We start from the raw sequence: 13200 nt of genomic DNA, 5'->3' as shown, positions 1-13200 counted from the left end.
GGATGTGGTTTTAGACCTTTTTCCAATGATGTACCCCTGTAAAATATATTTTTGGCCAAGTACCCCTTATCCAGTGCAAAACATTTTGGGGTTTAAAAAAAAAGACTTAACACATGCCATCAGTGTCTCGTTTATTCAACTTTAGAACCTTTCAAAGTTCATTTGTATTGGTCCACAGAAAAATAATCAACATAAAGCGTCCTCTTTTGCATCATAGAAGAGATCTGTTATCAAAAATAAATCACTGAATTATTAATCATATTTGTACACAAAAATAATCAACATAAAGTGTCAGGCTTGTTCTCAAAAAGATATAAGTATAAATACTTGCACCCCGCAAAAATATTCAACAGAAAGCACCAGTATTACAGTAGTGCTCTGTTTGCAAAGTAATTCATTAACTTCATTCTTGATGAATTTTTGTCCACAAAAAATAATCACCATACAGTTTCCTCTTTTGGATCATAGGAGAGCTGTGCTACCAACAAGAAATAACTTCATTTTTAATAAATATTTGTCCACCAAAAATAATCTGAAGCCTCAGACCTGTTCTAAAAAAAAAAAAAATCATTATAAATATTGGTCTACCAAAAAAAATAATCAACATAAAGTGTCTGTTTGGATCATAGATCGCTTCTTAAAAATAAATAATGATAAATATTGGTCTACCAAAAAATAATCAACATAAAGTGTCTGTTTGGATCATAGATCTGTTATCAAAAATAATTATTGATAAATATCTGTCCACAAAAACAAACAAACAAAATCAAGTGTCAGACCTGTTCTCAAAAACAAATAATTATAAATAAATATGTTTACACAGAAACATATTCAACTTAAAGCGTCCTTTTTGGGATCATGCTAGAGATCTGTTCACAAAAATAAATAAGTGGCAGGTAAAAAGAGGTGGCATACAGCACATATGCCACCTCAAGATTGAGAATTTGGATGAATTTAGATAAAGAAATTGATGTCGTACATTTGAGTAAACCACATGCTTACTTATCTTATTGCTTTATGCAGTACATCAGTCGCAGGTCTAAGATCCTTGAAAGAAAGTTAGGGCAGATGACATCACCACAATTATTAAATTATGTCACGCTAAACGAGTTCCTAACTGTCCCTTTTCCCCGCTGCATTTTGAAACCGTGTTAAAGTGTCTAATTCATCATCTTGACAGTCACAGAAGTAAATCTGAGTGGCTTTTTTTTTTTTTTTTTTGCAAACATCTGCACTAAACTAGTAATTTCCTGTAAACATCTGACTTTGTACGTCTCCATCGTCACGTCATGAAAGTGTGACTTCACTGGGAACTGTTTTACACTGTTGTCAGCACACTGTTTTGCATCTGTGAAGTCGCATTAAATAACAGGCAAAGAAATCCAATTTAGCGGGCCCACTAGATAAATGGCATAAGTAGAGATGCGGTGAAGTTATAATGTTCATTCTCGCCATAAATGATCTCACACACAAAACAACACGGCAAAGCCAAAGGTCACAATCATAGTTTTACTGCTTTATAACATACCAGAAAAATGATATAAATATAAACATTGTTATAACTGTTGTACACTTACATCAAGACAAACAAACGTACAGTCGCAAGGATGATCCGCTTTCAACTCGGCTGGAAATGCAAACTTGCTCAGGTTATGATAGCACCAAGATCTGGTTGAATAGTGACTAAAATCGCCTCATTTTTGCAGTTTGACCACAGGGAGTTGAAAGTGAAAGAAAGCACGCCTCGGACTGCACTTGGAAGAACACCACACAGATAAACGACTCCAATTATTTCAAGGAGTTGCTGTTGATAGTACACAGGCGGCCAACTGGTGGCAGTGTTCGATCATTTCCCAGAAGTCACACCTCAGCTGTTTCGGTACGTTTCAGAAGACTTTCACGGGACTCGGTGTCGGATGCTCACACAGGTACGTATATTGTAAATATTCAATGGGAACTGAAGGTATTTTAACGTAAAGTGTTGCTGCTTTTGCTATCTTAGATGTTTGCTCGAAGATATTACTATTGATAAATACAGTACCTTCAGCCGGAAGACGATGGATGTGTGTGCACTGTACAGTATTACATTAAATACAAACATTTTGAAAACTCTGAGGCGTAGGTGTGAAATGTAATCGCTCCTAACTTTTAAAGTTGGTGTCGTTTCTTTTTTGTGTTTGTGACATTTGCAAACAGCTGAAAACATTCGACCACATCAGTGGATTATACATGTACAAAATTCTTGGATATGCGTCTTGGCTGAACGAGTGAACGTTTAACGTTCCATCCGCGTAGAAGGGTAAAAAAAAAAAAAAAAAAAAAAAAAAAAAAAAAAAAAAAAAAAAAAAAAAAAAGTCATATGTGAAGTGCAATTTGATGCAAAAGAAAAAAAAGTAATATCACATAATTTGAATCTTGAAAAGTCTTCACAGCTCAGTGTTTTCGTCACAGTGCGCAAAGTGGAATGAATAAACATTGGAAACAATACAATCTTCTGTACTCATTGTTCTCCGTTGCTCTGAAAGTTTAGGCTTAAAGAATACATTGTAGAGCTATGACGCTCAGTATGAACATGCTCAGTTTGATTGACCTCCACAATGTCAGCTGGACCAACACTTGGGATTTGGAAACATACATTCTCAGAAATATTTTTGCTAGCTTGGAAGAAGACTTTCAAATCCCTCTAAGACTTCTTGGTTATTAGGCTACAGAAAGGGGTCAAACAAAAAATGCACACCAGTTGGAAGATACGTACAGTGTCAGAAAATGGGCTATAGTCACAATGTCCACTTTCTGATCTTGGCCATACCACAAACCGTTTAGGGCTATTCATGACTTCAAAGAAAGGAATTGTTGTATGCAAAAATCAAGTTTCAAGCTACGGTGTCCTTCAAGGTAGAATGAGGGTACTGTTTGAGTGTGGAAGAAGACAGACGATGAGGTGATAGAGGCTGGTGCAGGTCAAACAAGTTCAACATAAAACATGTGATCTGATGATCTTGGGAGAGAGGATGGGCTGATCTGTAATCAGCTTCCTGCAATATGAAACGTCCACTCTAGATTGCAATCAATATTTATGTCACTGGGTTTGTACGCTACCGCATCGAAAAGATGACGATTACAAATGAACTCAATTCAGGTAACGTTTTTCCTTATGAGTGACCCTTTTTTCCCCTGTGAGAATAAAACAAATCATCCACGCAGATGACGTTCATGCAGTTGGAAACTGTGCGGGATACTGTATGGACATTATGAACACTTGAAAAAAAAAGACTAACAAGAACAGTGCAAACTTTCAAGTGTGTTTTTTTTTTTTTCTTTGAAAGTGAGTGGTACACCAAAACAAAAAGACATTTCCAGTGAGCAACGGTAGTGTTTCTGTTTTCGCATGCGCTACGGTCTAGAGTGCAGAGAGACACGTAGCAAACAAGTTCAATGTGCCTTCAGCGGAACCTGAATAAAAGCTTGAAACGCTTCATAAAATGTCAAGAGCAATCCACATTATCACCAATAGAACTTGTTCTCTAGATGTCTCTTAGGCTGGTGGTAGACCATAGAAAAACAGCTGTTTGATACACTATAAATATTAAGATTTTTTTTTTTTAAAGCCACTTTGTAAATGATTCCCCTCCCCAGACTGCTGAGGTGTCTCACAGTGAGCTCAGAGGTCGTACGAAATGTGCAGTCAATGCAATGAGACAAGCTAAATTTGGCCAGCGGAGGCCGAAAGCAGCATTCAAAAGATTCCTGCTTATCCACACGGATTTTCCTAATAAGTCTGTGATGACAGAACGAGGAGAAATAGATTTTTGGCTAATAATCTTAGCTCAGCCTGACCAGTACACTTTTGTGACAATTGACAAAGACAGGTTACGATTCCGCGACTCTAGCAAAATCTTTGTCAATTCTTGTCCAAATTTAGTTAAGTCCCATTGCATTCCCTTTTAGGAGAATTGCATTCACCCATCAGAAGGAGAAGTAGAGAGCATATAGCTCTTCTTTTTTTGCAGTGTAATCTTTGCTTTTTCCTGTCTCCATTGCTTTGTGGTCTGACGCCGCTGCATTTGCCTCATGAAGGCTACGGGAGGGAATAAAAACACCTGTTAAAATGACTGTGAGGGGCGACACTGTCGCTCTGATACATATTTCCAAACTCAGACATGCACACATCTTTGGTGGCATATTAGAGGCATTACATTACATGCTGAGCATGCACTAACCTGGTACGCAAACATGCCAAAAACAACAACAACAACACATCAATAAAGGACATTTATGTATAAAAAGACTCACAGGTCCACAAGCACTGTTCAGCTCATAACCTGGCAGAATTTGTTGGTTAGCCCCTTGGCTCAACATTGCACATTTCTCTCATGGCTGCACAAACATGTTCTGAGTTCTCTCAAGGGCTTGGAAAATCACCATTTATGACCAAACCCAAATTATAATCAAGTAGTAAATGGACTTTGACTTATATAGCGCTTTTCTACCTTGGGAACTCTTACACTAACGAGTCATTTACCATCAGGAGAAACTGGGGGTTCAGCGTCTTGCTACAGGACACTTCGACATGGTCTTGATAGTCGGGTCATCCAACCCGCAGCCTCTCAGCTGGGAGACGACCACTCTACCACCGAGCCATGCCGCCCCCACAATCAAATGATCAAAGAATTTATGGGTTTGGAAAAATAGTCATTTAGTCTATTTTTAATAGTCATTTAAAACTGTGTGTCAATGTGTGGATATTATCAGGCCTAACATTCAAGGCTTGGTCAATGTCTGATCTGGGCCATTCACTTGATCATTATCCTTAAATACAATTTTTGGCATGAATATTTGTAGCCATATTATCCCCAGCAAAACTGTCAATGTTTTGAACTTATGCCAGGATGTGAAGATTTGTGAGCAGAACTGGATAACCTTCTGGTGCAAAATAATGTACTTTAGCAGGTTTAATTTGCCATCGACTGGAATATTCTTTGAAGCCGGAAATGTTCGGATTTGAGTATTCGTCCTTCACAGTTTCCCTAATAAATACCCATACAGTGTGTAGATCCTAGCTGAGAGAACAAAACATATTGCAGATGTGATCTTGTGTGTCACATTTGCAGTCTGTGCTTTCTTCCCGCTTTGAACATGAATTCCCACCGGGAGCGATTTGTATATATATTGCCTCTAATGACTTGGTTATTTTGGGCACATTTCTAGAGTGGGTTGACTTATTCCTCTAGCTGAAGAATTGCACAACAAGAAAGAGGTCAACTGCGAGCGACGCCGTCCGCTTACTAAGGCCTTACATTTGCCCGAAACGGTTTGGGGGTGAGGGGGTTACAAAGTGATGGGTTAACGGGTTGAGAATGGTAGAAAGGAAAACTAAAATGGAGGGTAGAAAACGTTGATGAGCGGGGGCAGCAAAACCAGGCCGCCACATCATCTCCAGGCAGCCGAGCGAGGCAGCAAGTCACAAGAGTCCTCACCTCCTACAACTCGCCTGATGCTGCGGCTCCTGAGGATGAGGAGGATGAGCGACAGCATGACTTGGCGGGGGATGAGGAGGAAGAGGTGGCGGATGCTGAGGGATGTGAGGTAGAGGGCGGAGGAGCGGCGCAGCTTTCTTAAGCCGGGGGAGGGCACGTTGGAGGGGGGAGTGGGGAGGCGCAAACGGGCCCGATCCTACCTCCTCCACTTCCCGACCCTCCGCTTCCTCGCTCGCACGACTCACGGTGGGAGGGCTGACGAATCGGAGAGCTGTCTGGCTAGGAAAGCTGGCCAGGCGTTGATCTGATAGGCTGCCTGGTTTTGACTACACACAAACATAGGGAGGCGTGTCTCAATGCACTGTAAGCAAGATAGCACGTTTGCATGGAAGCGGCTTTCCACCGAATCATGCTGCTGTTCTCTACGCTGCCTATAGTGCACAAAACTGCAAAACCGATTACAGTATTTGTTGTTGATTTTGCCGGTTGAAAGAAAGATCAACAATAAATAAATAAGGGCACAACTGAAAAGTAACCCTGGCAATTGTGGTTTTTAAAGTTCGGTCCGTGTAGCAGTAGCGGTATGCCAATAGACGCGCCGGCCCTCTACACACCAAGCCGACGGTGGGCTGCCGTGGTGCGCTGCCAGCATCGGCCTATCGCGTCAGCAGATCGGCTCAGAAAAATCACACTGCAGCGACGCCGACGACAACGTACCTTCTGCGCATGCGTTTGACATAGCGCTCCTCTGCGTCATAGGCAGCGATAGTTACCGTTCTTACCGCATGGCGCACATGTCACGCAAAGCACTGCAGATGCCTGACGTCACGCTCGTAGTTGTTGTTATAAGCAAATAAACAGACAGCTTTTATTTTCACTCACGACTCATCTCCTCGTGCTCTTCTGTCCAGGTAGCCGTTACGTCAAACGCGAAAGTTGTGATGTGAAAAAATAAAAAAACAAAACGAGAAATTGTGCTGGTCTTGGTGCGCATTATAATGGTTTCGACCCTGCTTGTATTCGTCCGCCTTTGTCACGTCTTGTTTTGTATGCTAATTCGCTAGCTAAACAGACACTCGGAGCAAAGATTGCTCAGACGGCCCCGACCAGATTCAACATGCTGCATGGACCCCAAATCCCTTTCAGATGCCCCGCGACTAGGGTCGACGTTCCGATGGTGTTTCGCCACACCAAGCTGACGGCGCATGATGAACTCCGACAGCCGACGTCGGCTTTGCGTGTAAAGAGCCTCAGACGGACAAATGTTTTTATTTTCAGGATGTTCAACATGGTGCCATAAGAGTCCAAAGTTGTCTTCTTACAGAATCATTTTCATGTTCATTCTGGCTAACGCCTGTTCTCAATAGTTGGTCAAACCAAATTTGATAACCCCGCTGTTATGAAAGAGGCCAGTTGTGTGATTTGAGTGTGCTGGCAGGAAGGTGTTAGGAATATAAATAGTTGGTCTCCGTCAAGTTCCTAAAAAAAATTGTGAGTCTAAGTAAAAACGCCTAGGAGTCAGAGTCCAGTCCTAGATGGCAAAAAACCATGTTGAGTCCAGACCCGAGTCAGAATAGAAAATTGAGTACACCATCCCTAGCCCAAATTCGGTTCAGTTGTGTTGAACTTTAAAGTTCAAGTTATTTGCATATATATTGTTAAAGAATCATTCCTTATTAAAATTGAGCAGCTTTGCCAACAGAACCCTCCATGTAATAGATGTGGGAGTCCATGTGTTTGGGATGAAAGAAATTCCTTCCTTCTCTCTATTTTTAAATCCAAAAACTCACCAAAGATGGTTAACGTGGTCTTTCTGAAATGCTCTAAGATGCCGCAAGATGTCTTCCAAGCCATATCTAAATAGGAATAAGTGTCAGGGAGGTTATTGTTGGAGTGGCACTTTCCAACTGAAGCTTTATGGGGTCAGGGAGGAGCTAATATTAGCCTGGGTCGTAAATGGAAGTTTGGAAGGTTTAATTTTTAAATGAAACAAATTTGTGAGCCACTTTTAAGGGTTAATGTAAAACAAGTTCAAAATGACACACTATTTTGGGACATGTTCTATACATTTACAATTTAAACTATGAACATAAGTATTAAATAAAAGGAGGTATTTTTCATTATAACAACACATAACATAAATGTGTATTATATTGGATACGACGCAACACATCAGTTTCTTTGCTAAACGGCTGCGGTTCTAAATCCTCCTACCTGGAAATATGTTGCAAGTGGGGGTGTGAAATCTGGATTCTACATATCTGTATGTTACCAAGTACCGTGCCTTGTTCAATATAGGTTACAACAACAAAATATGGAGTTGTGCATAAAAAAACATGCATCACATGCGAACAAGCAGAACACACACTCCATACTAGTGAAGGGACTCGGTCATCCGGCACAGACCATTGATGTCCGACTAACCCACTGACCTTGATAAGAGGGTTGATGACCCCAACATTGGCACTGGAGTTGAACACCTTGCTGAAGCCTGTCTCTCTGTTGACCAACTCCAACTGGTAAAACTTTTTGTCATCCTTAAAAAAAAGAAAAACATTAAAAACACAATCCTGGAAAATGAGTCTTTTGCACAAAATACTCTGGAATTTCGGAGACTCACCACCAGCTTTTTGACCAAAGCTTCTCTTTCTGTGACCATCTCACGGAGCTCTGCGATAAGATGCAGATCTTCGGGCCGGCTCTCTCGGTTTCTCAGCTTCTCTTCTGTCCCCTCCAGACTGAATAAGAAGACATTACACCAAATAAGAAGGCGGCAAAAAACAGAGGAAAAAGCAATAGAGGGAAGGGGGATTTTCTTGGAGGCAGTCTTTCTGGTTCTTACATTATTTGCAAAGCAGTGATCTTGTCTTTGAGAACCTCCTGAGCCTTGTTGAAGTCTGCCAACATGATATGAGTCTCTCTGTGATGGACTACACTGAGCTCTCCGAGTTCCCTCTCTTGCCTCTTGGCAAAATCTTGCTCGTGAGCTCTGCAGAACGCAAACAGGCATGCGATTTTGTACTTAACACCATCAAAAAGTCCTCACGCTGCTTATAATTCAATCAATCAATCCGTCAATAAAGCCTCATTCGCACACTCTAGATCTGGGAATAGATCAACAAAAACAACAACAACAAAAAACATGATAAAACAAAAGGATAATGATACACTTGTGGTGCAACTCAAACCTCAATTTGACATTCCCAATTGTACTTGAATACAAATGCCACAACCCACACTGATTGCTGAGTTTTTTTTTTTTTATAAGAAAAATATCCCTCTATAATATTGTTTAGAAATATGCAGGCTTGAGATAATTTGACAGAATGTAAATAATTGAAATGTTACATTTTGTGCTACATTTTTTTACTTCAATGGACAATGTGCAGCTTCTGGTTGGTCACATGTGGCCACTCCTTAGTAAATCACAATACCATTTGTCATTCTTACTAAAGATATATCAAATATGTCTTTGAGCATTGTCATATTGATGGTCATCTGATTTTTCTCCACAATTTTTGCTCAAATTTAATAATGGAAGATCAATTTGCTAGTTTATTTCTGGTCTTTTGCATAATTTGTTAGCATTTCGTCAAACAAACTATTTTGTTTTCAATACATGTTTTTTTTTTGTTTTATGTTTGATTAGATAGCAAAGTTCAACCCAGTGTAGCATTAAATAGAAAAAAAAAACATCTAGAAGAGCTCACTAACAGCTACCTAATGTGAAGTGAGTTCACTGAACCCATGCACATTAAAAAAAAACTAACAAAAAACAATGCCAGCATTTGGGGTCACAAGGTCACTTGTAGCTCAAGGCCCAATTAAACAGAGATACTCCCCAAAAAAATCATAGGAAAATTGGAAGATACGGTATTTAAATAATGATACAATATAGGCAGTGGTACCAGATCTTGGACTGGTGTTGTTAGGTTATATTGTCAAATACTGAGCCGATGAATTGGTCATAAATCACTGAATATAAACGCCCTTTGCAAGAGTTGTCATGCAGTACCTTATCTGATGATTTGCTTCACTGCGGACCCGAAGCACCTCTTTGCCTTTCAACTCCAATTCTCGAGTCAGAGTGTCAATGGTCTCGTTCAAAGAGTGGATCTCGTGGTCCAGATCCGTGATGCGGTTGTTCCGAGAACACACCTCAGCCTGCAAGTCTGAAATACGAACCAGTAGATCTTGCTCCTGTAGAACATAGAGGACGGCAAAACGCATGTTGAACTTCCAAGAAGCCAATAACAAGTAAAAATGGGTTACCTGTTGTCGACTATGCTCCATGGCCTTCTCAAGCTCCCGTTTGGCAGTCGCATTTTCTTTTAGGTGGATTTGCTTTAGGTGCTCGATGGCTGTTGCGTGGAGGTGGTTTAGCTCAGCGCGGAGTGATGCTGCCACCGAGAGACAAGTAAGTCAACTTTCATAGCAACTGTGTTTGACTGTTCCAACTCAAAATGGAGGAGTGTAATGTCATATAAGATCTAGATGAGTGAAACAAATTACCAGCTGATTTTATGAGTTACACAATCACAGTTGTGGCAGGCAGTAAAAACTGTGCCATGTAAAAACTGACTTGAGTAAAAGTGCTGATCCACATATCTACTCAAGTAAAAGTAGAAAGTACAGGCTCTGAAATGTACTTTAAAGTATAATTAAAAGTAAACTGTTTTTTTTCCCCCCCGCAATCAAAGATGACAATTCTAATTGGTTTCCTTTATGCTGTTAAGGTAAAAATTGTCAGTTATTTTCAAGAAGAGGCGGCTCGGTGGATGAGTGTCCGCCTCACAGTTCAGAGTCCCGAGTTCTTTCAAATTTCACGCAGGTCGGAGCGAGCTAGATTTGACCTTGGGACTCTGAAATGCGGGGCGGGCATGCTTTCGATATGTTGTTTTCAAGATCAGTTGGTCAAAAATGTTTCTAGTTTAAATAAGGATTGACATTTTTGTGTGTGTGTGTGTGTGTGTGTGTGTGTGTGTGTGTGTGTGTGTGTGGTGCAATTTGATACACTTTCTGTTTCAAAATAACCTCTATGAGTCCTGTAAAAAAATGTTAACATTTGTATAAAAGTTGATTGATATTGCGTTTACTTTTGTTTATGTTCAAGGATAACATTTTAGGTGTGGTCATACAATGTTTATAGATGATTGCTATTCATACATAGTCACTGTGGGGCTTTGCAAAGTATAATTTAGAAGCACTGCTGTATACGTTAAGAGTCTAAAAATATTGATGCATGGAAGTGATTATAGAAAATGGATGGATGGATAAGATCTGGTTTTGGTTTGGTTCAACACTAAACCTTCTGATACGGTATAGGATTGTACTTTTTCTTCATCCAAGTCCACCTATTATAGAAAGAAAGTTGCACACACACTGTTTGCATGTGGCAAATTATTACCCAGCTTAGCTTTGCCCTCATCTTCCAGTTCAAATCGCAACGTCTGCAGCTCCTGCTCTGACTGCTGTCTGAGGATGTCCACAGTCCTTCTGTGGGCCTCCTTCAGAGCATGAACCTCCTCTCTCTGCTCCTGCTTCAGACGCTCTTCCAGGGCCTGGTGAGGGGAGGGAGTAGGAGGAGGAGGAAGTAAAGTGTGAAGGTGGAAAGGAACTGGAAAATATTCCAAACCTTATAGACAAGGAACATTAGAATAGAACAGAACAGAACAGAATAGAAAGGAATAGAAAAAGCCTTGTCTGTCAAAGCGGCAGAGTAAAAAAATACTTACAAAACACAAGGGTAAAAGAAATGTAAACTAAAGCAATATTTGAAAAACACCAAAATTGTATTTACATCAACCTTCAGGAACTGAAATAACATCAAAAAAAGAGGGGAAAGTCTACTCAAATCATTCGTTAGACAGAGCAATCAAGCTCTTATTAATTATTCATTGCGCATATAATGTTTTTTTCCAGAAACGTGTTATCATAGCACGTTGGTCACAGACCCAACAATGAGCTACTGGACTTCTTCAATTTTTTTGGGAATCATTTAGGGAAATTAGAAAAATTAAAGAAATCAAACACCTTACTTAATCCGGTCATTCATTCTCTGCAGTGGGGTAATTTCCTCCTAGGCTTGTAATGCATTCACTGACTTTCCACAGAGAAATGGATTCCTGTGGCCCAAATTGATCAGTGTGGCACGGCCTTGGCAAAGCAACTGCCCAGACACTAGAATTGTCACATTCTTTTCTGTTATGGGTTCATTTTTGTTAAGTTTCATTTCGGTTTTGGGTTCATGTTGTTTGCCTCGCGTCTGTTGTCAATGTGATTTTTTTCCACCTGTCATCAGCATATTCCAGCCCCCGTCTCTCCTCCAATCAGCTTCCCCTGCCTCTTGTTCTGACCAGCTGTTTCGCGTTTGTCTAATTATAGTCCTTTTTATTTAAGTCCCAGTTTAGTTACAGTTAGTTGTCGGCTCGCTGTCTTGCTATCGGTTGTCGTTACGTGTTCCAGTCCTGTGAATTCCATGCCTCCCTGTCACCGTTTCCCCGTGAGTTTGGTTTTGGTTTCAAGTTCTGTTGTTACTTTTGGACCCAGTGTTGTTCGCATTCTGCCCAGTCCCTCTGTGTAAATAAATGCTTTTTGAGCCCATCTCATCCTGGCTTCCCTGCATTTTTGGATCCACCTTTCTCAACCCCTTACCGTCATGCCTTGTAATCATGACAAGAATTTTCTCTTTGAAAGAAATGACTTCAGATAATGTTGTGTTTTGGTACATTGTTTCCGTTCGGGAGAAAAAAAAAAAAAAAATCCGCACCTTTGTCTAGATGTTGTGTTTATTATTATTGCCAGAATGAGTTAATCCTTTGTCAAGAGCCTACATTTGCCTTTAGATATATATTTTTTTTACGGGTCTCCTGATGAAGAAAATGTATGGAGGGCTTCCAGACACATATTGTACAACACTGAATTGCACCACCTGGAAATTTGAAAAAGATTAGCTCACAACACCTATTTCAATGTTAACTGAGGTCCAATAACAAGTAGACTCATGAAAATGTCTCATGGACCTTTGTTCAAGATTGAGAAAGAAGTCAGATATTTTGGTTTGCAACGGCCATTTTGTGTGGATTCCAGCAAGTATCCCATTCAGACTGCCAAGTTTTCATGGCTAGTATTGTATCAGCTATTGATGAGGATTCACAATGAAAAAGGGTGAGTGTGTGTGGGTGGGGGTGGGTGGGGGGGGCATTTAACGTTAAAATTACTGTGATGAACTATGTTGGTAAAACAAGTTTCTTTTGAGCTCTTTTGCTCAGTGCTGCTTGACCCGTTTGCATGTGTGTGTACTGTACCCGGATCTGGTGCTGCCGAGCTTCCTCCATCGTGCTCAGCGCGCAGCAGTGAGCCTCTTGTAGTCGATGTTCCCGCCTCTGATGTTCTCTCTGCATTTCTGGAAAACAAAGATGCCAGTAAACATGAGCATTCACTAAACATGCCATGAGCTGTCAACAGATCAAAAACACCAGAAACCCAGCAAGAGGATGTCATTGAACTTAACGCATTTCCACAAATATGGCTTGACAGTACATAACATTATACAGTAACAGTACATACATGATAATGTATGTAACAGTACATACATGATATTTTATTGACACACAATAAAGAAAACTGTAGTTTAAAATAAACAAAAGGTACCCGAATGTTGAACAGCTCCACAGAGAGAGTATACTGTACATAAGTACAAATAGAAAAAAGTGGAGTCCAC

At 40.3% G+C, this 13200-nt stretch overlaps 1 protein-coding gene across 7 annotated transcripts in view; it reads right to left on the bottom strand.

Moving 5' to 3' along the window:
• Positions 1-114: 114 nt before the first annotated feature.
• LOC148427900 (protein FAM184A-like) overlaps positions 115-13200 on the bottom strand; it is a 33823-nt gene continuing 20737 nt past the window's right edge. For 2 of the 7 annotated variants that reach the window (XM_088409225.1, XM_088409230.1), the window contains 9 exons: positions 12785-12882; positions 10885-11038; positions 9750-9877; positions 9493-9677; positions 8320-8466; positions 8098-8215; positions 7910-8014; positions 5678-5803; positions 115-5506 (listed from right to left, as the gene is read on the bottom strand). In XM_088409225.1, coding sequence (XP_088265351.1) covers positions 5474-5506; positions 5678-5803; positions 7910-8014; positions 8098-8215; positions 8320-8466; positions 9493-9677; positions 9750-9877; positions 10885-11038; positions 12785-12882 — 1094 coding nt within the window. In that variant the 3' untranslated portion in view covers positions 115-5473. Of the gene's footprint in view, positions 5804-7267; positions 7334-7909; positions 8015-8097; positions 8216-8319; positions 8467-9492; positions 9678-9749; positions 9878-10884; positions 11039-12784; positions 12883-13200 lie in introns of all 7 variants that reach the window. The other 5 variants (XM_088409226.1, XM_088409227.1, XM_088409228.1 and 2 more) reach the window with 5 other exon arrangements.

Source organism: Hippichthys cyanospilos, chromosome 2 (genome assembly GCF_059441005.1).
Source record: "Hippichthys cyanospilos isolate Australia breed blue-spotted pipefish chromosome 2, RoL_Hcya_1.0, whole genome shotgun sequence".
Lineage (NCBI taxonomy): Eukaryota > Metazoa > Chordata > Actinopteri > Syngnathiformes > Syngnathidae > Hippichthys > Hippichthys cyanospilos.
This window is presented reverse-complemented; position numbering and strand designations above follow the sequence as displayed.